Source organism: Cynocephalus volans, chromosome 10 (genome assembly GCF_027409185.1).
Source record: "Cynocephalus volans isolate mCynVol1 chromosome 10, mCynVol1.pri, whole genome shotgun sequence".
Classification (NCBI taxonomy): domain Eukaryota; kingdom Metazoa; phylum Chordata; class Mammalia; order Dermoptera; family Cynocephalidae; genus Cynocephalus; species Cynocephalus volans.
The window spans coordinates 103,710,178-103,737,409 of NC_084469.1; the positions used below are offsets into that span (position 1 = coordinate 103,710,178).

Sequence of the window (27,232 nt, forward strand, 5' to 3'; positions counted from 1 at the left end):
CCATTAAGCGCGAGCCTTCAGAACCATCCTCTCTAAGTCTTCACAGTCCTGCTCAAGATGGCCGCCTCAGTTCCGGTACCCCCACTCTTGTCACGCTCATCATGGCGGCACCGAGCTGTCGTTCCGGGTGCGCGGCGTGCGACCGGAAGTGGCGCGTCGCAGGTACTTCCGCTTTCTTTCTGCTGCAGGCACTGTGGCTGCTGGGCCAGAGGGGCGCGGTGGATACTGACCTTTGCCCCGGTCTCGTGTAGGTGATGAACTAGCGGGCGGGAGGGCACCCCAGATTCCTACAGGGGGCAGCCGGAGGGTATGTGTATGGGATAGGGGGGAATGTTAACCCCTTTGGCCTATTGGCGGGAATTGGATGGCCTTTCCTCCCGCACCCCCTCACAGGGAGCTGAGGTTGTAAGTTCCCAGCCATAGATTCGAGCAAAGTGAGACCCCCCCCCACTGGAAGAACTAGGGAGACCCCCGCCCCCATATCGGAAGCAAAGTGAGTCCTCATCGCCCGGAAGCGGTGGAGGAATCCGACTAGCTGGAAGAAGAGGTGCCTTCCTTTGGCTGACCGGTTGTCCCTTTCTTGTCGCAGCGTGGGGACACGGCGCATCTCCCCGCAGCCTGCTTCCTTTCACAGAACGCGGTTCCGCCCTCAGAGCCTCCGGTGAGATGTGGCTGCTGCTGCTGCTGCCCCTCTGCTGGGCCGTGGAGGTCAAGAGGCCCCGGGGCGTCTCTCTCACCAGTGAGTCCCCTTGTTCACTGTCTTTCCAGGCTGGAAGTGGGGGTAGGGTGTTGGAGCGGCCGACCTTTGGCTCCTGGAATAGGCATTTACAGCCCTTTGCCTCAGTTTCCCAGCAGCATTCAACTGGTGGCGGAGGGGAGGACAGAGGTGGTATTTGTGAAGAAGGCCTCTTCCTGTCCCGGGCTCAGCCCCTTACTCTCCTCCCCAGACCACCACTTCTACGACGAGTCCAAGCCTTTCACTTGCCTGGATGGCTCGGCCACCATCCCTTTTGATCAGGTCAACGACGACTACTGTGACTGCAAGGATGGCTCAGATGAACCAGGTGAGCCTTTTCTTCATTCATTCATCACACATTTACTGAGCACCTGGTGAGTACCAAGCCCTGGCTAGTGATTACCACAGACCCGGTCCTGGCCTCTCAGGGCTCCCTGTTGAGTGGGCGGAAGCAGGCACAGAAATCAGAGATCAGGGCTGACCAGTTAGCTGGTTAGAGCTTGTGTTATAACACCAAAGTCAAGGGTTTGGATCCTCTTACCAACCAGTTGCCAAAATAAAAAAAGATCAGTGGTCATTGTTATGGCAAGGACAGCTGTAGGTGCTATGAAAGCCCAGAGAGCACCCCAGATCCTTCCCCAGCATGGGGGTCAGGAAATGCTTCTTTTTTGCCTGAGGTTTCAGCTGAATCCTGAAAGTGCTGCAGATGGAGGGGCCAGCATGTGCAGACCCCCAGAGGTGAGAGGGTGAAGGCAAAGGGCATTCTGGTAGGAGACAGGTAATGGCAAGGGAGGAGTTGGCAGGGCCCTGTTTTGAAGGGCCTCAGGAGAGGCAGGACGGAGTGTTGGAGAGTTTTGTTTCAGCTCCTGAGTATGCAGCTCTTTCCTTCCCTTGGTTGTTCCTACCTTTTTTGTTTTTTTAAATTGGCGACTGGCTGGTATGGGGATCCAAACCCTTGACCTTGGTGTTATAACACCATGCTCTAACCAACTGAGCCAAGCAGCCGGCACTATTCCTACATTGTGTTCTTTGCATGCACGTGGGTCGGGGGCTCTATCTGTGGATGGATGGGACATGTCTGGTCCTGAGCGGACTGGGCAGAGCTTTTCTCTCTCCCTCAAGGCACGGCTGCATGTCCTAATGGCAGCTTCCACTGCACCAACGCTGGCTACAAGCCCCTGTACATCCCCTCCAGCAGGGTCAATGATGGGATTTGTGGTGAGTGAGGACACACAGGGGTTAGGGAACAAGATGGGGGGTGGAGGTGGGTGGAAGAGGCAGGAGGCACTGCCAGGTCTGATCTTGGCCCCCTCCCGCTTCAGACTGCTGCGATGGGACAGACGAGTACAACAGTGGCATCGTCTGTGAGAGTACCTGCAAGTATGTGGGTGACAGTGCCCCTCTTCTCGTGCCCGGCAGGACCTCGCCTGGCCCCGCCCAGTGAATCAGCCCTCTTTCCTTTCTCCTTTTGTATATCGAATGCTCACTGTGTGCCAGGCACCTATGACCCCCACATCACCAGCTTTCCCTCTAGTTCAGATGCAGGTACAGTTGTTTGCCTATTCAGCAGATGAGAAAAGTCGAGTTTAGAAAGGGAACTGACTTCCCCAGGGTCACATAGCTAGGAAATGGCAGAGCTAGTACTCGAACCTGGGTCAGTTTTACTTCCTAATCCGTACTTTTAATTGTCATGCTCTGAAGGAAGATCTGAAAACTCAAATGTCCACAGGCAGGTAACACAAACAGCAGAAACAGCCTGAGCGTGAGACAGTAGGGAGTGTTGGGGACTGTGGCATCTAAAGGAACAACTGTGCTCAGCTCCTGTCAGTTCTTGGCAGGTGGCAGAGCTGGACTAGTTTTTCAAAGAAGTCAAAAGTCCTTTTGGGGGGGCAGGGGGAGGGCAGCTGGCTGGTACACGGATCCAAACCCTTGACCCTGGTGTTACAACACCATGCTCTAACCAATTGAGCTAACCGGCCAGACCCCTGAAAGTCCTTGATAACACCAAGGCCAATGGTTTGGATCCCCATACCAGCCAGCCACCAAAAACAAAATAATAAGAAGCTAAAAGTCCTGATACTCACTTAACTCTCTTGATTTCAGATGTTAAATAGGGGCTGGGCCGAGCACACACACTGGCTGGATTGCCTCTGTGTCTGCGGGCCTGTGCTTTTTTTTTTTTTTTTTTTTTAAAAAAGATGACCGGTAAGGGGATCTTAACCCTTGACTTGGTGTTGTCAGCACCACACTCAGCCAGTGAGCGAACCGGCCATCCGTATATGGGATCCGAACCCGGGGCCTTGGTGTTATCAGCACCGCACTCTACCGAGTGAGCCACGGGCCGGCCCTGCGGGCCTGTGCTTTTTGTCTTTCTCACCTTGTCTCTTGGAAACCAACTTCTAGCTCCACATCCCAGCACTCCCTAGTCCCTCCCTTGGCCCCACTGTCCTTCCTCCCCAGGACAGGGATGAAGGCGCTGAGCTTCAGAGAGCCTTTGGGGTCAGGAGGAGGGTTTGCTCTCTGTGTTCCCCAACATGGTTTGTGGATGGTGGGGGAGGGACACCGGCAGGTGAGTTGAGCCCTTTTGGAAGAGGTAGATCTGATGGGTGCTAAGTGCACCCTGGTGATGCCTGTGTGTCCCCCCCGCTCACCAGAGAGAAGGGCCGTAAGGAGAGAGAGTCTTTGCAGCAGATGGCAGAGGTCACCCGCGAGGGCTTCCGCCTGAAGAAGATCCTCATTGAGGAGTGGAAGAAGGCCCGGGAGGAGAAGCAGGTGAGGGGCCCCAGGGTCCACCCAGGACAGTCTGAGCCTCGAGGCCTGAAGGCATGGGCTGGCAAGGCCTGGCAGGGCTTCCACCTGCCCCTGACTAGTGGTGTCCTGGGGCAAGTGACAGCCTGCCTGCACCTTGCTTTGGTCAGTCGTCCACTGGTTGTTTAGTTGGTGGCTAAGCAGTTCCAAAGTAGAAGGCCGTGGGCTCAGGTGTCAGTCAGGGCCTTGGACATCAGACTGAAATGGGCTGGAGGGGGCTCTGCTGCCTCCTAAGGACAGGAGGGACACTTCTCTGCATCCCTGCAAGATGGGCTGAGGACCATATGACTCCCCAGTTCTGAGCAAGGCTCCACAAGGTGTCAGGCAGCAGCAGCTGGATTAGTTCAATAGGGTGAGTGCTTGGGGGTCCCTAGGTGTGTGTGTCTCCCTACCCTGCCTGCCACCTGCTTGGCTGTTTGATCGGTCAGCATCTTCAAAACTGCTCCTGGGCTCCTGCTTGACATGCTGAGCAAGGGCTCCAGCTCTGTTTCCTCACCCAAGGAGGGGTCTAGGTCTTTTTTTCTCACCCCCATGGCTACTGAGTTCTTTCCCAAATTCAGGAGGTACTAGGGGAGCCATGTGGTGAGATTGGTTGTACGTGACCTTTTGCCTTCCTAGGGAGGCAGGAGGATCCTGGCAGGAGGCCAGGCTGAGATGTTGCCAAGGAAAGCAATCCCTCGGGGGCTTGGACTACAGCCCTACAGCTTGGGGGCCCCATCCCTAGACCAGTGCTGACCAGCACACTTGTTCCTTCCTGAAACACCCACTGAGGCTCAGGTTGTGCCATGCACTGGGCAGGAGGCTGGAACCAGACCTGGACCTGCCTCTGGGGGTTCGTTATTTGGTGGGAGGGACAAATAGGTGATAGCAGGGGCTGTGAGGCACAGACAGGGTGCTTGCCTGGTCTTCCTCCCTGCCTGTCTTGGGGCCAGGAAGCAGGGAAGACTTCTTGGAGGAGGAGGCCTGTATCTAAACTGAAATCTGGCGGGTAAGTTTGGAGTTGGCCAAGGGGAGTGTTCCAAGCTGCAGGAACAGCATGTTTGAAAAACTGGAGATGAAAGAGCAGTTGGAGATCTGAATGTCTCAGGACTGCTGGGTCCTAGAGTTAAGACAGAGCTGGGGCTGGAGAAGCAGGCAGGGGCCTAGTCACACTGGGCCTTGTGGGCTGCATCAAGGTGTTTGGGCTTCTCTCCAAGAGGGCTGCAGGGAACCACAGCAAAAGAGACACTCGTGAAGGCTGTGTTTTATAAAAGGCTGTGTTTTATAAGACCCCTGGCTGCCCTGGGGAGTAGAAGTAGGGAGGTGGCAGTCTGTGAGGAGCAGGCAGAGCAGGAGGAGAGCCAGCTTCTTGCCTTCTGCCCACCCAGAACAAGCTCACTGAGCTACAGGCTGGAAAGAAATCTCTGGAAGATGAGGTGGAGATGCTGCGGACAGTGAAGGAGGAAGCTGAGAAGCCAGAGAAAGAAGCTAAGGAACTGCACCAGAAGATGTGGGAAGGTACGTCATGGGGGTGCGAGAGTACGTGCCCTTTGCCCCTGGACGAGAGAGGCCTGGGCCTAGGAGCCTCTTGCTCATTGTCTGTTGTTAATTTCCCCAGATATTTGATCATGACTCCTTGCTTCCTTGTGTGCCTAGTTATCTTTGACTGTGTGTTGGTCATCATGTTTGAAAATTGTTTCTAGGAATAATTTTCAGCCTAGAAAGAAAAGTTCTTCTCTACAGAGAATCTTCCTTTTTTTCTGTTAGGTGTCCAGGAACACTACCATTCAGGGATACCTCAAATCCAAATTTCAAGGTTTGAGTTTCCTCCAACCTGGCAGACAGGTTGGGTTATTTCTGATTCAGCCTGTCACTGAGGCATAGACCCCTGGTGGTGTTGGGGGATCTCTTATCAGTCTCCCCAACATTGGACTTTGATTTCAGTCTCCCTTGCTCCACAAGGGCTCATTGAAACAGACATCCAAATTTACAAGGATTGGCACAGTCCCTTAGGGCTACTGTGGCTCCTGTGTTCTCTTACCTTCCTGAGTTCCTGCTTCGCCCTGGCAATTCCTGTTGTCTTTGTTGATTTTAAGATGATTTTTTATGCTTTGTTCAACCTTTTTTGCTGTTGGTGGTTTGTGCTACTGTTACTGGAAATCTGAATCCTTGGCCTTCAGTTCTCAGTCCTTGGGCACCCAGTCTGTTCCACTGGGGGACAAAGCCTGAGAGCAGGATAGAAGGGGGAGGTGGGATGGAAACCCACTGCAAACTAGTTTGGAGGTGTGGCCCCAGCTACTCACGGGCTGGTGACTAGGAACTGGGCGGCCGTTAGGAACCAGGGCGGCCCCTCTCTGAGGCTACACTCTTGATCTTCTCCATCTCTCTGGGCATGTGCTGACTTCTTTTTTCCTTCTGTGTGCTAACCGGCTCTCCCTGATTTCTTATAGCAAGTAGGTCAGTAGTTCACCCAACCAATGTTTGCTGGGCACCTGCTATGTGCCAGGCCCACTGCAGATGCCAGCAATACAGGAGGGAGCGAGCCAGGCAAAAGGAATGGGGCAGAGGCCCTGAGGGAGCTTCCTGGGTGGTTTTAAGGAGCAGCAACAAGCCCATGTGGTAGGAAGGAGCAAGCAAGGAGAGTTGGGGGGAGATGAGGGCAGCATGCTGATGGGGCAGGCCACTCAGGGCCTCAGGGGCTGCGGGGAGAATGTGGCCTTTGACCCCCAAGTAAGGCGGGAGCTGTGGAGGGTTCTGAGCAGAGGAAGGACATACCTGGCTCAGGTGTTCACAGCCTCCACTGGCTGATGTCGGAACAGACTCGGGTGGGGGTGCGAGGCTGGGAGCTAGGGAAGGAGGAGCTGATCACATGGGTCCAGGCAAGGGAGGATGGGGCTGGAACCGATCAGGGCCAGGTATCCCCCCAGTCCTGGGGATGTGCCCTCTCAGGCCCAGTGAGCACAGAGGCTCCCAGTACAGAATCCCAGTGGCTGGCTCAGGCAGGGGCACCTGCCCCGCCTCCCTCTCCCTTCCCTCCCAGGGGAGGCTGTTTCCTGCCCCGGGCCCTGGCTGCCACCGCCTCCCGCTCCTTGGTGACCCTGGGCCTTCAGTTATCTCAGGCTGGCACCTACCCTCCGCCTGTAAGTATCCTCAGGCCTCTGGGGCCCAAACAGCTGTCCCCAAGCTCAGGCTTCCCTCCGATGCTGCGATTATCCCCTCCAGCCTCCTGCGCCCTGTTGTCCCCTGCAGTTACTGAGATCACTGTCACCTGTGCTCTCCTCTTCTCTCTCTTCATGCTGGTGGAAGTTGACTTCCTAAACCTCCTGATCTTCTGGTTTCCAAGGACCTCTTTTCCCAGGTCCCTTTCTCAAGACTGGACTTTTTCCCCATATCCTTCACGGAAGCCACTGCTCCCCTAGGAGGGTCTTCCTGCCCTTTCTGCTGGCGACTCATACTCTTCTCTTTCCGCTCAGCAGGCCCATGACCCCAGGCCTCTTCTGGGCTGGGATCCTGACCTCTGTCTTCTCTCCTCCTTGGTTCACCCCTGGAAATCCTGCTGTACCTGTATGTACCTGCCCCTGCATGTCTCACAGGGACTCCAGACTTAATAGGCCACCCCCCTTACCCTTCAAGCCTCCTTCCCTCCTCTGTGATAACCAGCCAGGATTAATACGAATAGAAAATAGATGTCAGCAAACTATGGTTCATGGGCTAACTACAGCCCACAGGCCTGATCTGGCCCACTGCCTGCCTTTCTAAATCAAGTTTTGTTGACACATAGCCATGCGCCTTTGTTGACATGACATCTATGGCTGCTTCTGGGTGCAACAGGAAAGTTGAGTAGTTGCAACAGGCCTTCATAGAAACAGGTTGCTGCCGTCTTAAAGGCAGTGGGCAGACCAGAGCACCCCAAGCTTGTTTTACACAGATCATCCTGTTGTCCCCCTAGCCATGAATTGTACCCAGACATAGCCCTATTTCACAGATGAGGAAGCTGAGGCCACAGAGGCTGCTGGCTTGCCCAGAGTCACACAGCAGCTCTGTATTGACACCCAGATCTCTGGTTGCAGACCCAGCACCTTAGTTGCAGGCCCTGTATCCCTGTGTGTTCCTGCCTTACTCGGGGTTCTGCATCACCCTTGTGGCCTTCTGACTGGTCCCCTTCCAGTGGGCCATTCTCCTGCCCCGCAGTTTTCCTGTCTCCCCAGCACATTGGGAGGGACGGCGATCTGGGCTCTCCACCGCCTGGTTATGGCACCCCTCACTGCTGGGGCACCTTTCTCTGCCTTGCACCTGTGCCTTGTCCGCTCGCCACATGGGTCTGATTGCCATTTCCCCCGAACATGCTGCCTTTGCTAAAGCTGTTCCACCTGTCCAGACCACCCTGTCTCACTCACTCAGCAAAAATAAATCTGTGTTCCCTGTTTTTAAAAAGTTGGGTTTTTGGGGCTGGCCCGTGGCTCACTCGGGAGAGTGCGGTGCTGATAACACCAAGGCCACGGGTTCGGATCCTATATAGGGATGGCTGGTTCGCTCACTGGCTGAGCGTGGTGCTGGCAACACCAAGTCAAGGGTTAAGATCCCCTTACCGGTCATCTTTTTTAAAAAAAAAAAAAAAAAAAAAAAATTGGGTTTTTTGGTGGCTGCCTGGTAAAAGGATCTGAACCCTTAACCTTGGTGTTATAACACCATGCTCTAGCCAACTGAGCTAACCAGCCAGCCCCGAAAAAAAATTTTTAAAGCAACTTAGGAAGTAATAAAGTAGAAAAGGAAAGTCTTTCCCTCCAGGGTAACTTCTATGCCTGTGATTAGAAACCTTCCAGATCTTTCCTGCCATCCTAGACAGAGAAGCAATTCTGCAGAATGTGGTAACTCAGCACGGGCTCTAAAGCCACGTTTCAAGTGCTCAGTGACCACGTGTGGCTGGTGATGGTGCAGATGTAGGCCACTGCCATCATCATGGAAAGTTCTCTCCAACAGCACTGGTCTACACAGTATGTGGGTGTTGGTGCTGTGTCAGTGTGTACCGACTTCCTTTCCTTTTTTTAATTGTGGTAAAATGCATTTTAAGTTTCAGCCATTTTAATGTGTACAATTCAGTAGCATTGTGTACATCCACAGTGTCATGCAACCACCACCACTGTCTAGTTCCAGAACAATCCATCATCCCAAAAGGAAACCCCGTACCCATTAGCAGTCTCCCCATTTCCCCCTCCACTCCCTCCCCTCTGGCAACCACTAATCTACTTTCTGTCTCTCTGGATTTGCCTATTCTGGACATTTTATAGAAATGGAATCCTAGAATATGTGGCCTTCTGCGTCTGGCTGCTTTCCCTCACTGTAATTTTTTTGGGAGGTGGCGCTGGCCAGGAAGGGGATCCAAATCCTGGACCTTGGTGCTACAACACCACTCTCTGACAAACTGAGCTAAGCAGCCAGCCCGTGTTCACCCTTTCTGTCACTCATCTTTGGCGCTGGGTACTGGTTCTTTTTTGCCAGGCCATCTCTTAGAAAGTGAATTCTCTTGGGTCGTCTTTGCCCTGCGGTGCGCATCCTTTCCCAAGGGTCTGGGCAAACTCATGCCTGGCTTTCCTTAGGACATGTTGTCAGTGTGGAGTTGCTGAACTAGAGGGTGGCATAGCACGTCTCCACCCAGATTCCCACAGGCATGCGTGGGCTCGGGACAGTGGGCCTGGCTTGGGCCCGCAACTACACACACCCCTTACTGGCTGGGTAACCATGGGCAAATCCCTTCACCCACCCAAGCCTCAGGGGTCACTTAGGCCCTCATCTGTGATAGGGCCAGTGTCAGCCAGGTCTGCTGTAACATTATGGAGCTTCCTGGGGTGACCCACAGCTCTGCAAAGAAAACACCAGCTGGTATTACATGAGGTCCTGTTTGTAGAGGACCCAGCTGAAGTCTGGTATACAGTAGGAGCTTACTCATTGGAGCCACAGTTGTGGCTGCTTTCCTTTCTGGGCCTCAGTCCCCTTCTTTTGTGTAGCCGGCCCCTCCGCCTGGGAGAGTACCTCGGGCCATTCTCTGCCAGGTACCGCTTGATGAAGCTGTGGGTCTCGGGGCACCCTTGACTCCTGTCTCTGCCCCCACCCCCCACATCTGCTTTGACTGCACACCCCCTCAGCTCCCGCTTCAGCATGTCCCCTGAGTCTGGCTCTTCTCGAAGTTTCTTCCTCTGCCCCCATCCCAGGCCAGGCCTTGTCTGTCGCTGCCTGGTACCCACCCTCACCTCCACCTGTCCCTGACAGTGGCCTGACTTGGGGGCTGCCCTCTGCTGCTCGGCACCCTCTGCGGACCCCATGTCCCACCTTTCCCCTTGCCACTGTCCTTGGCCACACTGGGCTCCCACTGGTCTTTACCCCCAGGCGTATGCACCCTGCGACATTCTGTTCCTCCCAGAAGCCCCCTTCTCTGGGGGCCTCCTTACCCCCAGCCCATTTGCCCTCCCGCTGCCCACCCCCCACCTCCCAGGCATCACCGTTTGACCTTTTCTTTCCTGTCCTGCCGCCCAGACCTTTGTGTGTCTTGTCCATGGCTGTGTCCTCAGCGCCCAGCCTTGGGCTGGGCACACAGCGGGCACTCACAGGCACATGGCCCTGTGGGGTGCTGGGGGGGGGCAGGTTTTGGGGTGCCTGGAGCTGGCGGGCAGTACCCAGGGTGACAGAGCTGGGCCCTCCACAGAGCAGCAGGCTGCCTCCAAGGCCCAGAAGGAGCAGGAGCTGGCGGCCGATGCCTTTCAGGAGCTGGATGACGACATGGACGGGATGTGAGTTTGCCTGCACTGCCTACCCTGCCCCAGCCTGGGGCCCCCTCTTCTCGCACCAGCCCTCCATTAGAAATAAGAGAAAGCTGATGGTTGGGGATGGTTACGAGCTGGTACAGGATGGGGGACCTGGGCCAACATGAGGATTGGGGACTTTGCATGGGGATCAGGGGGTGCAGGGCAGAAGGCTGCTTCGATGTGTTGGGTTCTGAGAGTTGGGAGAGGGGTCTTCGGGGATATATGGGGGGTCCAGATGTCTCCCAGTCCAACCCCTCTCTGTCCCTGCTTTGAGCCCCTTTGGGGTCATGGGGTCCTAAAAAGGAGGTAGGCCGGGGACTGGGCGGCCGGGCCCTGCTCCTTCTGGCGTGGGGGCCAGATTGGAGCCTCAACCCCAGGCCTCACCTCTCCCAGCTTCCTGCCCCCTGTCCTCTACATCGGAGGTCTGCGCCAGTTCTGGGGCGGCACCATGTGGTGTCCCAGCCCTGCCCACAGCCCAGCTGGCAGTGGCTGGGAGACAGCAGGCCTCACCCCTCCCCTCCTGCCTCTGCCCACGCCCCGCAGGGTCTCAGTGGCCGAGCTGCAAACCCACCCGGAGCTGGACACAGACGGGGATGGGGCGCTGTCAGAAGGGGAAGCCCAGGTACTCTGACCTGCGACTTGTAGGGAGCATTGCTCTAGGGTGACTTTGGGGCCAGGGAGTGGGGACAGGCCCTCTATGGGCAAGCGCCCTGCGGGGTCCCTCCCGGTCCCTTGGAGGGTCTGCCACTCTGTCTTGGGCTTGGGGGCTCTCCCCCTCTGTCTCTCTGTCTGTCCTCTCTCAGTTGCTCTCTCTGGGTCTCTCCAGCCCCTGTGCCCCCCACCCCTTGCCTCTCTGCTCCCATCTCCCCAGTGCTGTGCCGCCCCCTTCTGGCTGCAGCGCCTCCTCTGCCTGGCTCAGGCCTGGTCATGAGGCTCCGGCCAGTGCACCCGTGCCTGGCACCGACGCCCAGGGTTGGAGCGGGGGGGGCACATGGAGGCCCCGGTCCTGACCCCACACCCAACACACACAGGCCTTCCTCGGTGGGGACACACAGACGAACGCTGCCTCCTTCTACGACCGCGTCTGGGTTGCCATCAGAGACAAGTACCGGTCAGAGGTCAGTGGGGGTGGGGGAGGGGATGTGGTCCTGCCCCCACCCTGCTCCCCACTGCCTCACAAAGCCACTGCCTTTGGTCTGGCACCCAGCCACCCTGGCCAGCTGGGTGACCCAAGCAGCCTTGGCGGAGGCCTCCCCTGCTCCCCAGCCGTCTGTCCCTCCCTCCAGGCCTCTCAGAAGGGGTAGAGACATGGAGGCGGGTACCCCAGCCCTGAGTAGTGGGGAGAGTGGAACCCCAAATCCACAGCCTCCACCCCCTGCTCTCCTGCCAGGCACTGCCCACAGACCTGCCAGAAAGTTCTGCCCCTGACTTGACGGAGCCCAAGGAGGAGCGGCCGCCGGTGCTGTCACCACGCACGGAGGAGGAGGAGGGGGAGGAGGAGGAGGAGACCGAGGAGGAAGAGGAGGAGGAGGAGGAAGATGATGCTGAGGTGCAGGGGAGCAGCCAGAGGTGTGTGCTGGGGGGGAAGGGAGGGGGAGGGGCGGCTGCTGACCCCGCCCCTCCCCCAGGAGGCCCCGCCCCCACTTGTGCCCCCCCAGCCGGCCAGCCCCGTGGAGGACGACAAGATGCCCCCATATGACGAGCAGACGAAGGCTCTCATCGATGGTGAGGCCTTGGGCCCAGTGGGGAGGTGACCTGCCCTGCATTTCCTCCACAACACTGCGATCCCCTCTTCCAGCAGCCACCGCACTGCCCCTTTGGAGAAGAGCCTCAGCTCAGCCCCTGGTGTCCTGCGCCGTCCCGCAAGGGTGGGAGGAGCAGGCTACACCTGCTCCCTGCCTGGGGCTGGGGCCTGCCCGGTGTCTTGGGGAGTCCTGGAGGGGGGGCCTGGGGCAAGCCAGCCCCACCCCCACCAGCCCCAGGGGTCCTCCCGCCTCCCCACGGGCTGCAGCTTGTTTATGCTGCCCCTGGCAGGCCAGGAGCCAGCAGGGCCCTGGGAGCCCTGGCCCAGCTCCCCAGGAGCCTGTACAGTGGGACGGGGTCTGCCCTGTGGCTGGCTAGGCCCCCGGCCTTGTCCGGAGCAGGTCTGGGGGCAGGAGGGGGCAGGTGGATGTGTGAAACCCCTTCCCCATCTTCCTGGATGGGGGTGAGGGCGCCTCTGACCTCCACCCCCTCCCTGCTCTGATCCCCCAGCTGCCCAGGAGGCTCGCGACAAGTTCGAGGAGGCCGAGCGGTCCTTGAAGGACATGGAGGAGTCCATCAGGTATGGGGGCCTGAGTCTCGCCCCAGCGAGGCCCCGGCTCCACCTGTCGTGGGGCTCCCTGGAGGAGGTGGTGATGGCAAGTCACCAAGGCAACCCAGGCCAGGCGGGTATGGCTCCTGCAGGGAGGGTCCCTGCGTGGCCCTCACCGCTCAGCCGCACCTCCGTGTCGGGCTGTGTTGGGCTCTGGTGTCTTGAGCTGTCCTTAACCACTCAGCGTCCCCTTCCAGGAACCTGGAGCAGGAGATTTCGTTTGACTTTGGCCCCAGCGGGGAGTTTGCCTACCTGTACAGCCAGTGCTACGAGCTCGCCACCAATGAGTGCGTCCTGAGGCGCGGGGGCCCCGCGGCAGGGCAGCGGGGGGTGGCCTGGAGCCAGGGGACAGCTTATGGTTGGTCAGTGGAGTTTGAGATGCCTGGGGACATCAAGGAGGCCAGGGTCCCCGTGTCCCCCCACCCACCAGCCCTGTCTCTCGCCAGGTATGTTTACCAGCTCTGCCCCTTCAAGCTTGTCTCGCAGAAACCCAAACTTGGCGGCTCCCCGACCAACCTCGGGTGAGTGGCCTTAGCCTGGCCTCTTCCCTCTGCCCCCGCCCTCCAGCTGGCCACCATCAGCACCCCCACTCTCTCGCAGCACCTGGGGCTCGTGGGCCGGCCCCGACCATGACAAGTTCAGCGCCATGAGGTACGAGCAGGGCACCGGCTGCTGGCAGGGCCCCAACCGCTCCACCACAGTGAGTGCCTGGGGGATCAGGGCTGTGGGGGAGGCCCCTGGGCCAGCCAAGCCCACCTGAGCCCCCACTGGCCCTGTCCCCAGGTGCGCCTTGTATGTGGGAAGGACACTGTGGTGACCAGCACCACTGAGCCCAGTCGCTGCGAGTACCTCATGGAGCTGATGACACCAGCCGCCTGCCCAGAGCCACCACCTGAACTGCCTGCTGAAAGCGACCACGATGAACTCTAGCCTGGCCCGGCGCAGAGGTGGGTGGGGGGGGGTGTGTGTCTCTGCCTCCTCAGCTGGGGGTCCATGTTGCCATCCTGGTGTGTCTCCCTATGCCTCCATCTTTCCAATTTGGTCTTTCTCCGCCTCCCCAGAACCTCAAGGCATGAAACCAGTCCCCAGCAGTGCCGCCCATCTGCCCCTCAGTCTGTGGACCCAAGGCCTGCCCCTCTGGGTATCCTCGTCCCCGCCTCCTTGGGGACAGGAGTTGGGCAGGGCTCCGTGTCCCACTCTCAGGGCCCTGGTGGGGCTAAGCCACGTTCCCAGGCCACGGCGTTTCTCCAAAGATGGGTCAGAGGAGCTCCCCCTCCCTGGGCCCCCACCCTGGAGGTTCACTCTCCCTGCCCTGCCCGTCCCCCTTCCTGGTGGTGACAAATGAGTGACTTGACCTGTGACCTCGAAACAATAAATGTGATCCTTCCAAACTCAGCTGTCTGCCTCACTTTGCTGCGGTGTGAAATGGGGCAGGGGGTGGAGGCTGGGGAAGCAGCTGTCTGCAGATCCTGCAGATCCTGTCACCGTCAGGTGACACCGTGGTGGGGCCGCCTCATCCAGTTCACACCCGAAGATGCCTTACAGCAATGTCCAGGCGAGTTTGGGTGGACCCCGGACCCCTTGGCTCTGAACCAGTCTCCCACCCTCTCCCAGTCTCATCTGTGCCATGGGGAGGTCGAGGTTCCCTCCGCCAGGTAAGACCCACCCAGGCCCAGACAGGGACAGCAGCCTGTGCACAGCCACACAGCAGGGACAACAGCATACACCTAGCACCTTGCCACCCCCCGCTCGCTGGCGCACAGAGAACCCAAGCCCGTAAGATTCTGAACTTTTATTTTCTGGCATGAAAAGTACAAATAATTAAACAATTCCATGTAAAAGTCTGTTACCGCGGCCAGGCCTGTAATCCCGGTAATAAATAGTCTAAACGCAACGCAAAGTGTTCTTGTTGGGTTTTTGTTGTTTTTGTTTTGTTTTTTTTGTTTTTTTCTTTTTTTTAACAGTTCTTTATCACCTCCAACATGGACTGTCGTGATTTGAAACCTTCCCAATAAATAACAGGGTAAAGGGAGGGCTGGAGGGGCTGAGCCCCCTCCCCACTGGCCCTGCCCCTGACCCCCAGGGACTGGAAGACCCGAGGCCCCCTCCCCTAGGAGCCCTGGCCTGACCCCCCTGGGGTGAGGGGCTGGCCTCCAGGGAGGGGGCATGGCTGGGCTGAGTTTTGTGTTTTAGAAAAAGAAGTCCCCTCCCACAGTCTGGGGGTGGCAGGGGCCTAGGCCTCGGTTGGGGGGGTGTGGGGAGGTGCCCCCTCTCCAGAGCCCGGTCCCCCCAGGGTGGGGGACAAACCCAGCCCTTATTGCTCGGATGCCTCCAGCACATGGCCCACGTGGCCGGAGGGCAGAGGGGAGAAAGCCCCAAGAAACAGCAGGGGGAGAGGGGTGGACCCGCTGGGAGGGTCCCTGCCCTGCCGGAGGGGAGAGGGGGGCGGGCGGGGTGGACTTAAAACCACAAGAATAAATAGGTTTGTGTATCAAGAACAAGCTAGGGTTTTCACCAGCTAAATAGGACTGAAAAAATTCTCAAGACGAGCAAAAATAATCCCACTGAGACCCCGGACGTTGCTGGCCCCACAGAGGAGCCCACGCCCTGGGGTGCCGCTTGGCTACCATTACTGTTATTAATAATTATTATTACTTTAGTGATTCCACTTCCCCTTGTATAAATAAATTAGGCATAACCACATCTCGGCAAAACTTAAAGAAACAAAGAGAACATCGTCGTTCCTTTAACTTGCAAACTGGATGAAGTAACAGAAATATACACAAATGTCCTTACAGGGCAACAGGGGTAATAAATAGTTAACATAGCAATAAGTTAAAACTACAAGAAGCTAAATTCAGCAAAAAAGTACAAGAAAGTTAACTGGTGCCAGTTTTTGTCTTTTTTTTTTTTTCTTTTTTTTTTTTTTAAATCTCTTCTGTGTTTTTTTTTTCTTTTTTTAAGTCGCTTTTTTTTTCTCTTCTGTTTGTGTTTTTTTGTCGCTTTTTTGATTTTGTTTTTTTTGTTTTTGTTCCTTGCAGCGGAAGCTCCACAGACGTTTAAGAACAACACCGGGAGGGGTGGGGGAGAGAGAGCTGGACAGTCAGATGGGGCCATGGCCGGACACCACACGTGGGGACACCGGGAGAAGGCAACTATAGCTAAAGTCAGGGTTCTGCAATTCCCAGTCTAATGGGGCCTGCTGAAAGGTGGGGAGCGGTGCGAGGGCTCCCAGGGGCTCCGGCTTTGGCTTCTGTGGGGGTATTTTTTTAAAAAAGAAAACTAAGGGGACTCAGAGTCCAGACAGAAGCCGGGGCCGGAGCTCAGGAGGGGTCTGTGTCCACTGCCCTCACCAATCTGGAAAGACGAAAAACCCAACAAACCAAAAGAAGGGGTGACAAGTGGACAGAAGGGGTGCGGGGCCCCTGGGCCTGTCCACCCTGGGCCTGGCGGGGGGTGCTGGGCGCTTGCTGCTGGGGAGGCCTGGCCCTGCTGGGGGAGGCTCAGGGCCAGGCCAGCGCCTCGGCCCAGGGTGGCTGAGCCCCAGGGACAGGGATCCTTTGGCCTCAAGAGTTGGGGGGGCTGCCTTCAGCCCACCATGACGCCAAAGTGGAACGAGGTATCGTGTGTCTGGATGCATGGACGCTGTGTGTGCACGCCTGTGTTCGTGGGCGGCAGGGAGACCACCGGGGACCCAGGAAAGAGCTCTGCAGAGAACCTGGGGCTGGAGCGTGTGGGGCCGGAGGAGGGGCTGGGCCCACCTGGGTGGAGGAAGTGGGTGGGTCGGGGTCTGGGGTCGGACCTCCTCCCTGGGCCTGTGGGATGCCCTGGGCATGTCTGTGTGTCCCTGGGTGTAGTGTGTCTCTGTGACTGGGTGTCCAGATTTGCGTGTCCAAATGGATCTGTGTCCACGTGCGTCTGTGTCCACGTTTGCCTGTGGCCACGTCGATGTAGGCCCAACCCCTGGCTCCTCTCTGTTCATCCCTGTCCATGTGTCTGAGTATGGCCAACACGTTCCTGAACATGTCGGGGGCGTGTCTCTGTTGTGTGTCCCCGCGGTGTTTGTGTGCTCCTGCGTGTCTTTGCGTGTGGCTGTGTTTCTCCGTGTGGCCCCGTGGACTCCCAGCCCCTAAGCCCTGTCCCCCCCACCCCAGTTGGTAAACATAGCCTGCCAAAATATTTTCTTTTTTTTTTTTTTTTGTCTTTTTTGTGTTTTTTTTTTTCAAGTTCAAGAATCCCCAGTAAAAATTCTCCACGAGGTCTTTTTCCCTTTTTACAAAAATAGAGTTTTTCTTCCCCTCCCACCCCCCCCTTTTTTTTGTCATTTTGTTTCTGCTTCCAGCCCCATCACCTGCTCCCCACATTCCACCCAGGGGCTCTGGGGATTTTTAAACCTGTTCCCTCCCCGTCTCAGACCCACCTAGGTGTTGGGGAGGCCTGGGCGAGGTGGCCTGGGAGGATACCCCTGGGGCCCCCCCGAGCCATCCCATGGAGGGCGGTTGAGGGTGGGGTGGGGGTGCATCTCTGCTTTCTTTTTAGCCGAAAAAAGAAACAAAAACCTTCACCATGAACCAAACCAAGACGAGAGAGTGAACAGCCCAGCCCAGTGGGGTGGGAACAGGAGGATGGGGTGGGGGACCCCCGGGCACCCCATTCCCTGCAGACCCTCCTGCCCCCGAGTGCTCACCCTGTGACTTCCGCAGGGACGTGGGGCCCTCGTGTCGTCCGTGGTTCTGCCTGTGCGGTCTCTCTCGGGCCCCTTCTCTCTCTGTCTGTCTCTCTCTCTGCTGCCCGGGGAGGGGGTGGGAGGGCGGGCGGGGTGGGCGTCGGCTCAGGCCTTGTGCTGTTTGCTGGTCTTGAAGGAGACCTGCAGCACGCGCTCGCCCAGGCGGTAGCCATTGAGGCTGGCGATGGCCATGGCCGCCTCGTCGTAGTTGGTCATGGTGACGAAGCCGAAGCCCTTGCACTTGTTGGTGGTGAAATCGCGGATGACCTTGACATTGGTGACCGCCCCGAAGGGCCCGAACAGCTGCCACAGCACGCTCTCGTCCGCCTCCGGAGACAGGTTGTACACGAAGATGCACCAGCCAGCGCCCGCCGCGCCCCCCGACAGGCCCACGCCCGCCAGGCCGCTCATGCCATCGATGGCGATCGGTGAGAACCTGGCGATGAGCGACAGGGGACTACTTTGGGGGTCACGCGGGCTCTGCCCTGACCCCCGGCATGCCTCCGACCCCACTGTGACCCTGTGGCCCCTGACACTGTCATGACCCTGACCGTAATGTGACCTGGGGACTGTGAGAGCCCTGCACTATCTTGACCCTGCTATGCCCGGTGACGTCCACCTCTGACCCCATCTGAAAGCTCACTCTGATCCAGTGAGAAACCAGCTCCTGACCTGCAACCCTGCCTTGACATCTTACCCTCCCTGAACATTGGGCTGCAACCCATGATCCTGCCCAGAGCCCTGATCCCTACTCTGACCCTGTGACCTTTGACCCTACCTGGTCCTGGCCTTGTGGATCCCAACCACATCCTTGGCTGCCCTTGGTACATCTTCCCACCCGACTCCTGCCCTTGGACCCCACCCTAGATAACTCTGCCCCTTTGTACCCCACTGGCCACCCTGCCACCCCCCACAGCTGTCACCTCCTCAGGGCAGCCTCCTCTGACCACAGAAAGTGGCCCATCTCATCCCTCTGCCCCTCTCCAGCCTTTTCCTACTCAAATCATACGTAGTTTGTTTTGTTTTGGCAGCTGGCCAGTTCAGAGATCGAACCCTGGACCTTGGTGTTCGCAGCACCGTGCTCTAACCAGTGATCTAACCAGCCACCCACCACCTCATATATTTATAATCAGCTCCATATTTGCTGCTGTGCTCCAGCCACAGGTCAGCCCCTCGTAGGCACTCAGGAGGTGTCTGTTAAACGAATTAATGAAACACTCCAAAGGTATTGGTTTACTTGTGGGAAGGACCTCGAGGGCCTGAATCATTCAATCTCGACCACGCTGTACTATCTGCACGCTCCCTCCTCTGGGCCTTTCCATAGGCCGTTCCCACTGCCGGGAACTCCGTTCCCATCCCGCCCCTCTTCTCCAGACCTCAGCACCAATGTTGCCTCCAACAGTTCAGGGGGCTCTGCTGGGTCCCCATCATGCCTTATACTGCCCCCTGCATGGTCCTGATCACTTGTCTGTCTCCTCCCCCACTAGACTGAGATCATTAATGACAGTAACAATAACCATAACAGTGGCTACCTTTTATTGAGTGCTCACTATGTGCGCAGCACTGTGCACCGTAGCACTCCACCTCCACGAAGGACCAAGTCTGGCTGGGCCATGCCAGACCCCCAGCCCCAAGCCAAGCGCCTGGCACTCAGCATGAGCTCAGGAGCTTGTTATGTAATAAACGCAGGGACTTTCACAAGGCTAGGGATGTGGACGGTGTTGAGGGCGGCCTCAAGATCCACTCCTGACTTCAGGATGGAAGGGGTCATTCTGAGACCCTCAGCAAAGATGGATGAGCAGTGGCCAGTGGAGCTCAGAGACTCAAGGGGGAACCAATTTGGGACGGCTCTCATTGGGATGGAAAAAAGCAATGGGAGAGGGATGGGGACGGCCCCTGGATCTGTATGTCCTAACAGCTCTTTCTGGGTATTTGCTATGCTGGATAGACCCCCAAAACGCGACCTTACAGGGTGGAGAGGTCCCCAGAGGTAGAAACTCAGTCCACCTGGTGCCCAATCCCTTAATGACCACACAACTCCCAGATGGGCAGACATGGCTAAGCTGGAGGTCCTGGGGGGAGTCAAGGGAGGGAGTGATCACAGCAAGGGTGGGAGGAGGGACAGCGAGGGAGTGAGGACAACAGGGAGGGGGCACTGTTACCTCTTGACTCCGTAGGCCATGTTGAGCAAATTGTCCAGCCTGTGGAGGCAGAAGTGGTGGTCAACGGTGGCCTCCAGACGCGCCCCCATGTGACACTGCTGGCCAGCCTTCCCTCCCCTCCCCCACCCATCAGGCCTGCAGCAGAGCCCAGCCCCCACGGCCCGCCAGCTCTCCGCCCGGCTGGACACCGCCTGGCACGGAACCGCTGGCACTTGGGCACCGCCTCTCGCCTGCCCCACATCCTCGTCCTCCCCCTCCCGGCTGGCAGGTCCCGTCTGGGCCCGGGGGCTGGGCTCTCTCGGGAAGGATCATTCCTAACAAAGTTGACAGTAACAACTACACCAACTCTCCCAGAACCTTTGAAGGATGGTAACTCTCCAGGGCCATCCAGGTGCCCACAAGGGGCTTGTATTGTCCCCACTTGGGGTAAGAGCTTCCACTTGGGGTTCTGGGTTCAAGTCTCCTCTGCTCTGTTTGGGCTGGGCAAGCTACAGCACCTTTCTGTCCCTCAGGGTTCCCATCCATAAAAATGGGGACAATACAAGCTCTGCTCTCATTGGGTTGCTGTGCGGAATAAATAAGTGCGCCTGGCATGCAGTAAGCACTCGTGAAACGTTTGATGTTATTATTACAGATGAGGAAACTGAGGCACAGGGAGATGGAGCCACGTGCCCGAGGGGGGAGGGGACAGCCAGAGCTAGATCCCAGTCAGGTGACTCCAAAACCCTTCATGCCAGTAATGCCAATGGTAGTGACCAGCACACACTGAGTGCCTGCTGTATACGAGGACCTGGCCTCGGCACCTGACACACCCACTTCTCTGCTGCTCTCAGCAGTCCTGATATGTGGGCACCATCCTGAGGCAAGAATGGGGTTCAGGGGGGTGGACGGAAGCCTGGGACACCCAGCTTGGAGGCCTGGGGCATCCGGGTGGGCGGCAGGGGGCTCACCGGAAGCGCTGCGTCTGATGGTGCAGGGGGCCTGCGTAGCGCCGGGCAGATGACTGGTAGAGGTGAGTGAGCAGAGCCTGCCCTGTCTTCTGACTCGGGTTGTTGGCAAACTTGACCGTGATCGGCTCAGCCGCGCCCAGCGGCTTCTGCCCGTTCAGTCCCTTGATGGCCTCCTCGGCCTCGATCCTCTTGTCAAAGCGGATGAATCCCACACCCCGAGAGACCCCTGCCAGGGCATGGGGGTGTCGTGAGAACCCTGTCCCCTCCCACGTGACCTCCCCTCCGCCCTTCCCCGCTCCTCGCCCTGGAATCCACGGTTTCTCCATTCTGGTCCCACCTCGGTGCCTTTGCCCAGCGCCCCCGCCAGGTGCACGCTCCTCACCTGTGACTTGGTCCACCAGGATGCGTGAGGTGATGATACGGCCGTACTGGGAGAACAGCTGCTCCATTTCTTTCTGGCTCATGGTCTTGGGGAGCCCGCTGACGTACAGGTTGGCATCCCGGATGGATGCAGAGCTGGGTCTGGCATAGGACACCTGGGCGAGGGGGTCAGACAGGCCGGGGTGAGGGAAGACCCATTTCACAGAGGGAAAGGGCAAGTCCACGGCCAAGCCACCACTGAGTCCCAGAGATGCCTTTTCCATTCACTCAACAAATATCTCTTGAGTCATCACCAGGGGTGGGCTGAGCAGGACTGGGGGAGGGCACACGGTGGTGGCCATGTGGCATGGTGGGGGGGACCTGCTGTCTGAGGAGGTCAAAGGAGCCACGCCCCTGAGGTCACATCTCCCTCAGGAACCCTGGAATGCCTAGCTCACACCCTAGTGTTTAATATTCTATCAACAAACATTGACTCTTGGGCCCGGGACGCTGGACTCTTCTCTTCCCACCTGCACTGCGGACACTCAGGTCTTTAGCCAGCTCCACACTGACAACTCCCAAATGGGGTTGGTCCCCAGTGTGGGCATCACCCCCGATCTGCCCACCTGTGTGGAATCTGCCTCCAGGCTCCCCACATGGGGGTGTCTCAGGCATCTCACGCTCGGCACCACCACATCAGGCTCCTGACTGCCCCTGACCTGCCCCAGCTCAGTAATGGCAGCCCTGTCCTTCTGGATGCGCAAGTCCCCAGCCCCGAGTTCTCCTCAACACCTCTGTTTTCCACACTCACATCCAATCACCATAAATCCTGTCGGCTCCACTATCTTCATTACCCAGAATCCTCACCCTTCTGCCTGCTCTGTCGCCCCACCCTGGCCCAGCACAGCCTCTGCTCTGGCTCCCGCACCCAAACCCTACAGTCGATTCCGCCCACAGCTGCCAGGGGGCGCCTGTGAACACTCGAGCCAGGCCACGTCCCTCCTCTGCTCAAGAACCCTCCATGACTCCCACCTTCCTGAGCATTAAAGCCAAAGTCCTTCCGGCAGCTCACAAGGCCCTTCACACTCTGCCCCATCACCCCCACTGTCCCCCTTGCTTGCTCTGTCCCAGCCACACGGGCCTCCTTCATTTTCCCCAAATGCCAGGCACAGTCCAGCCTCAGGGCCTTGGCACTTTCTGTTCTGTCTGCCTGGAACTCTCTTCCTCCTCTTTCTTCTCCAGGTCTCAGTTGAAACGTCCTCCCTGTCCTCTCCCATCTGGACGTGGCCCCCCAACTCCCACCCCGTTACTCTTCCTCAGAGCATTTTTCTCCATTGTGAATGACACGTTTTAGTACGATCGTTTGATTCACGTTATTCATTATGATCTAGCCCAACAATGAAACTCTCTGCGGCTGTTTAAAAAATGGTGGATGTGTATATTTATTTCCCCGAAACAGTGAGGAGTACTGTAAAGTGGGGGGAAGAGACATCTATTTATGAAGCAGCGAGGACCGTGACCCCAGCTCATTGTGTGTTTATCAATGTCCTGGAAACGTGGTCTGCAGGCCCAGCCCCAAACGCTAACTGGGTGAGCTGGAGCTGGGGTGGGAGGGAGGCATGGGCTCCCCTCCCCCTTATTTCTGCCGCTGTCTAATTTCTATTTCTTCTAAATGAACCTCTGGGTAGATAGGGGTCATTGCTGAGGGTCTGGCTTTTGTTTGGGGTGGTAAGTTGTGAGGATGTATTAACTTCTTCATTAGAAATAACTAATTAAAAAACTAACAAAATAAATAAAGTAGGTCGGAGGTGGACGGGGGGAGGGTGCTTGTGGGCAGAGGGGAGGGAGGGGATTCTGATTAATGCAATTGTGCACACCTGGGGTCCTCCAGAAAAAAAAAAAAGCAAATATATCAGCCCTTGTTCTTTCTTTCTTTTCTTTCTTTCTTTTTTTTTTTTTTTGGCGGCTGCCCAGTACGGGGATCTGAACCCGTGACCTTGGTGTTACCAGCACCACATTCTCCAAAGTGAGCTAACCGGCCAGCCCCGTTATTTCTGAAATAGTAATTTAAAAATGCGTGGGCATGTATTTGATGGTTTTCTCTTTCCCCCATGAGGCTGTGAGCTTTGAGGGGTGAGGACTTGCTGATGGATCAGATTTGGGAGTGAGGGAAAGGGGGGGCCTGAGCTACTGGGTGGATGTTTGGGGTTCAGGATCATCTGAGGCACAGAGTAGGTCTTCAAGGGTCTTTCCCATCCTTGCCTGACATGGACTCGCCAAGGGCATGGATGAGCCAAATTCCAGACCCCCTTGAGGACAGCCACTTGCATAGACTCTGTCACACAACCATCATATCACAGCTGGAGCTGCAGTGAGTCATAAGACACCTGGACCATAAACACCATGTCTTACAGCTCAGGGCGACACACAAACACACAGACACACACACGCTGTGTGTTTCGCACAAATTTATAGTTAGTCACTAGGGTCCACTCTCATGCCTTGGGGCTTCTCAGTCTAGTTGGCCATGGAGGGTCGGGTCAGGTCACAACCTCATTTCTCCCAGACTCCCACTACAGGAACAGAAGAGATTCCTGCACCTCTGTTCCCCTGCACCTCTGTTCCCCTGGCCAACTGGGGGCCAGATGGGTGCACCTCAGCCTGCCTCCCCCAGGGTCTGGGAGCAGATTTGTGGGGTGGAGCCCAAACACCCCCCAGGCAAACCTACAGAGGGGGGTTTCCATGGCGATGCCCCCCAAGGGAACCTGGGCTCACAGGGTCCCAGCTGCAGCTGCTGAGAGTGGAGGCTGGGGGGAGGGGAGTTGCACAAAGGTGGGGGAGGGGCCGCCGCTAATCCTGCCCTCCCAGACCCTAATTAGGCTCCAGATGGCAGATGGGCCCCACCCCCATTTCTATGACAAAGGCAGGGAGGGCACTGCCCACAGGACCCTGGTCACTCTGTCCTACCTCCCGGGCCTGGCTGACTCCCTGAGCCTCCAGAGAAGGTGGGGCTGGTATTGTCTCCACTGACAGGTGAGGAAACTGAGGTTCAGAGAGGCAAAGCCAGTGGGCCCCCACCCACTGGGGTGAGCCAGCTGGAAGCCTTAGAGGAGAGATTCGAAACCCTGGGGATGAGCAGTGGAGGAGATGGGGGGTGGGGGGATAGATGTGTGGGGGAGGGTAGGTGGCAGTGGGGGCTTGGGGACAGTCAGGAATGGGCAGTAAGGGGGGTATGGGAGGCTGTGGGGAATGAGGGCACGAACCTTGATGGTCTTCGTCTGCAATTTGAGGCCGTTGAGGGTGTTGATAGCTTTGTCTGCATCATTGGGGTCAGAATAGTTCACAAATCCATAGCCAAGGCTCTGCCCTGTAATCAGGACCGGGTGATGACCTCTCCGTCCAACCCTGGGACTTGCCAGTGTCCTCCCAAACCCAGGCCCGAGAGGCTGACCCTCCCCACCAAGACCCCACCCTCATCTGTTCCCCCATGACATCTTTGACCCCAGAGTCCCACCTGCCCCCGTTGCTCCTGAGACCCTCACCTAGGGTCATACCCATCTCCCCATGGACCCTCAGATTCCTAGAACATCTCTTGCCCCATCACCCCAAGACACCCCACCTAGGGTCACACCTGCCCCCATCACACCTTTATTCCTGAGGGTACCACCTCTGTACTGCACTGCCACCCCAATCTGCCAGCAGCCACACCTGTGATCTTGTCCCGAACCAACTTGCAGGACTCAATGTCGCCAATGCTGCCGAAGAGACTCTTGAATTCATCCTGTGTCATGTTCTGGGGCAGATAGTTGACGATGAGGTTGGTCTTGCTGTCATCAGTGGCTCCGTTTGTACCAAGGAGTGGCCCATTGGGCAGGGCCGGGCCGGCCGGGCCCCCCCCCACCTGAGACTCCATGGCCCCCAGTATCTGCTGGAGACAACAGGTTGCACCCACTCACCGCCCAGTCCCCACACCAGGGACAGGCAGTCCTGAGGAGTGGCTCGATGGTGATGGATTAGCTATGTCTGATGGGCTGCATCATGGGGAGGAGACAATGGCTTGTTCTAATAAACCCCTCCATTTATCAGAAAAAGCACTGTGGGGGATAAAAAGGGCCTGGCATGACTTTACTGTTAGAAATTCCAAATTTCATTTATAAATACCTTATACACAAACAGATGTCTAAAATCAATCTGTGCATTTTCAGAATAATAAAATGGATGTTTGTTTTCTTTTCTTTTCTTTCCTAAAAGATGACCGGTAAGGGGATCTTAACCCTTGACTTGGTGTTGTCAGCACCACACTCAGCCAGTGAGCGAACCGGCCATCCCTATATAGGATCCAAACCCGTGGCCTTGGTGTTATCAGCACCACACTCTCCTGAGTGAGCCACGGGCCAGCCTTGACATTTGTTTTCTTAAGAAATCTTTTAGTAGCTTTGAAACCCCTCATAAACCCCTCCCTGATCAAATTTTTTTCCCTCCTCCCACCAAAGGTAATTTCTATCTCAAATATGTTAATATTTCTTTTGCTTCATACATAATTTTCCTACTAGGCATTTACCCCGCAGCTTTTTCATTGAACTATTTTGTTTTGTTTTTTGTATAACAGAAAACACTTGCAAATAACATCAGTTTTATTTCTTCATCTCCAGCCTATACCTGTTATTTATTTTTCTTGTCTTATTGCAGGGGCCACAATGTGACAGTGGCTTCCTTATTCCTGATGTTAAAGGAAATGCTTCAAACATTTCACAGCTAAATGTGATCTTTACTATAGATTTTTTCTAGATGGTCTTTATCAGATTAAGAATGTCTTCTTTTGGAACTGGCTAGTTAACTCCATTGGTTAAAGCACAGCCTTATATATATTTTTTTTCTTTCTTTTTTTTTTGGTAGCTGGCTGGTATGGGGACCTGAACCCTTGACCTTGGTGTTATAACGCTGTGCTCTAACCAACTAGAGCATAGCCTTATAACACCAAGATTATGAGTTCAGAACCCCATACGAGCAGGCACACGCACAAAAAAAATTCTTTTATTCTTCGTATCCAAATTTTTTTTAAGTAGATGTTGAATTTCATTAAAATTTTTCTACATATTGAACCGATTTTTTAGCTTTAATACATTAATGTCATGAACAATGTTAATTGATTTTCTAATATTAAACCAACCCTCTTTGGATAAACCAAACTTGGTCATGCATGTTGTAGTTTTTGTTTATATACATTGCTTGACTTCATTTGCTGAATTTTTTGGCGGTTCCTTGCTTAGCATTTTTTACGTCTGTGTTCAGGAGGGTATTCTGTTTTTTGTTTATTTGTTTTGCTTTTAAATTCACATAAAGACTCTAAAGAGTGGAAGTTAATTTTGCTATAATGGATGAGGAATCTGAGGCTCAGAGATATTAAGGAACTTGCTTAAGTCACACAGCATATCAGTGGTGACATTGGAACTCAAATGCAGATCTCTCTAGACCTAAGAGCACTCTACCATTCTCTGACTATGACAGTCAACCAGGCTGGTACTGACTCTGCTGACTCACTGCCCCTTATTGGATATGCCCCTTATCCTCCTGGGGCCTTCTGTTTCACTTTGCTGCTAACTCACAATGATTGGTAATGACTATCCGAAGGGCCACGTATAGGAGAATTGTAAAGCCATATCTGGGCTCAGCAGGAAACAGTGCTGGGATTGACTGGCATTGTCTATCATGGACACAGCAAGGTAAAGTGGCCAGCATTTCCTGACATCTTCTTCTCCTATGGCACAGTTGGCAAATAGGTTGCCCTCACTTGAAAACTCAAGTTGATTGATAAGTTCTTCCTAGATGGATGAATTAAGAAAGATTCAGAAGCCACATCCGGTTTCAGCAGGAAAGACCACTATGATTGATCAGTAGTGTCTGTTCTGGCCATAGAAATAGAAACATCCAGCAGGTACAGTCATCTTAGCCGTCTCTGACTCAAGATACAATATCATCATTGTCCCCAAATACTGGGCACTACTGTGTGCAAGACACTCTGCAGAGCACTCTGCATGCAATTTCTCTTTTCTTATTCACAACAGCTCTGAAGAGAAGTGCCCCCGCCCCTGCTTAATACAGTATGAAGAAACTGAGCTTGAGATATTTTTTAAATCGCCAAAGATCATGCAGCATATAAATGGTAGAACAGGAATTTGCACGTGAGGTTTTCTGTTCCAGAGTTTGTCTTTCCAGCTTCCACTGCCAACCAATACTGGTACCAGCTCTAACATTTCTCAGCTGTGTGTCCTCAGATATGCCACTTAATGCTTCTGGGTCTTTGCTCCACTTAGCTACAAACTCCATATTATGAGCACAGTGGCCTGGAAAAGAAAAT

At 55.8% G+C, this 27,232-nt stretch overlaps 2 protein-coding genes across 3 annotated transcripts; one reads left to right on the top strand and one right to left on the bottom strand.

Moving 5' to 3' along the window:
- Positions 1-160: 160 nt before the first annotated feature.
- Positions 161-14,067, top strand: PRKCSH (PRKCSH beta subunit of glucosidase II). Of its 2 annotated transcripts, none has more exons than XM_063110109.1 (18): positions 161-251; positions 590-739; positions 948-1,064; positions 1,859-1,954; positions 2,059-2,116; positions 3,391-3,508; positions 4,912-5,041; positions 10,224-10,308; positions 10,867-10,945; positions 11,355-11,441; positions 11,714-11,872; positions 11,952-12,048; positions 12,577-12,646; positions 12,874-12,963; positions 13,123-13,197; positions 13,277-13,376; positions 13,460-13,623; positions 13,738-14,067. In XM_063110109.1, exons 2-17 carry the CDS (start codon positions 667-669, stop codon positions 13,604-13,606), a joined length of 1,581 nt encoding a protein of 526 aa, XP_062966179.1. In that variant the 5' UTR covers positions 161-251; positions 590-666; the 3' UTR covers positions 13,607-13,623; positions 13,738-14,067. The 2 variants fall into 2 exon arrangements, with proteins under 2 accessions (XP_062966179.1, XP_062966178.1); XM_063110108.1 differs by having other exon boundaries at positions 186-247.
- A 3,440-nt stretch (positions 14,068-17,507) lies between these two features.
- On the bottom strand, positions 17,508-26,819 carry ELAVL3 (ELAV like RNA binding protein 3). The gene is made up of 7 exons (XM_063110019.1): positions 26,814-26,819; positions 24,583-24,799; positions 24,138-24,241; positions 20,897-21,050; positions 20,515-20,740; positions 19,565-19,603; positions 17,508-17,838 (listed from the first exon to the last, which is right to left on the bottom strand). Exons 1-7 carry the CDS (start codon positions 26,817-26,819, stop codon positions 17,508-17,510), a joined length of 1,077 nt encoding a protein of 358 aa, XP_062966089.1.
- Between the last annotated feature and the right edge of the window lie 413 nt (positions 26,820-27,232).

What these genes read in the sequence shown, in the direction of transcription:
- PRKCSH (XM_063110109.1), top strand. Translation starts at nt 667, where the DNA reads ATGTGGCTGCTGCTGCTGCTGCCCCTCTGCTGGGCCGTGGAGGTCAAG. An exon ending in TGTCAGAAGGGGAAGCCCAG is followed by an intron (nt 10,946 to 11,354) that starts GTACTCTGACCT and finishes CAACACACACAG; the next exon opens with GCCTTCCTCGGTGGGGACAC. An exon ending in GCCCCAACCGCTCCACCACA is followed by an intron (nt 13,377 to 13,459) that starts GTGAGTGCCTGG and finishes CCCTGTCCCCAG; the next exon opens with GTGCGCCTTGTATGTGGGAA.
- ELAVL3 (XM_063110019.1), bottom strand. An exon ending in CATCAGACGCAGCGCTTCCG is followed by an intron (nt 19,604 to 20,514) that starts GTGAGCCCCCTG and finishes CTGCCTCCACAG; the next exon opens with GCTGGACAATTTGCTCAACA. An exon ending in ATGGCCTACGGAGTCAAGAG is followed by an intron (nt 17,839 to 19,564) that starts GTAACAGTGCCC and finishes GCTCATCGCCAG; the next exon opens with GTTCTCACCGATCGCCATCG.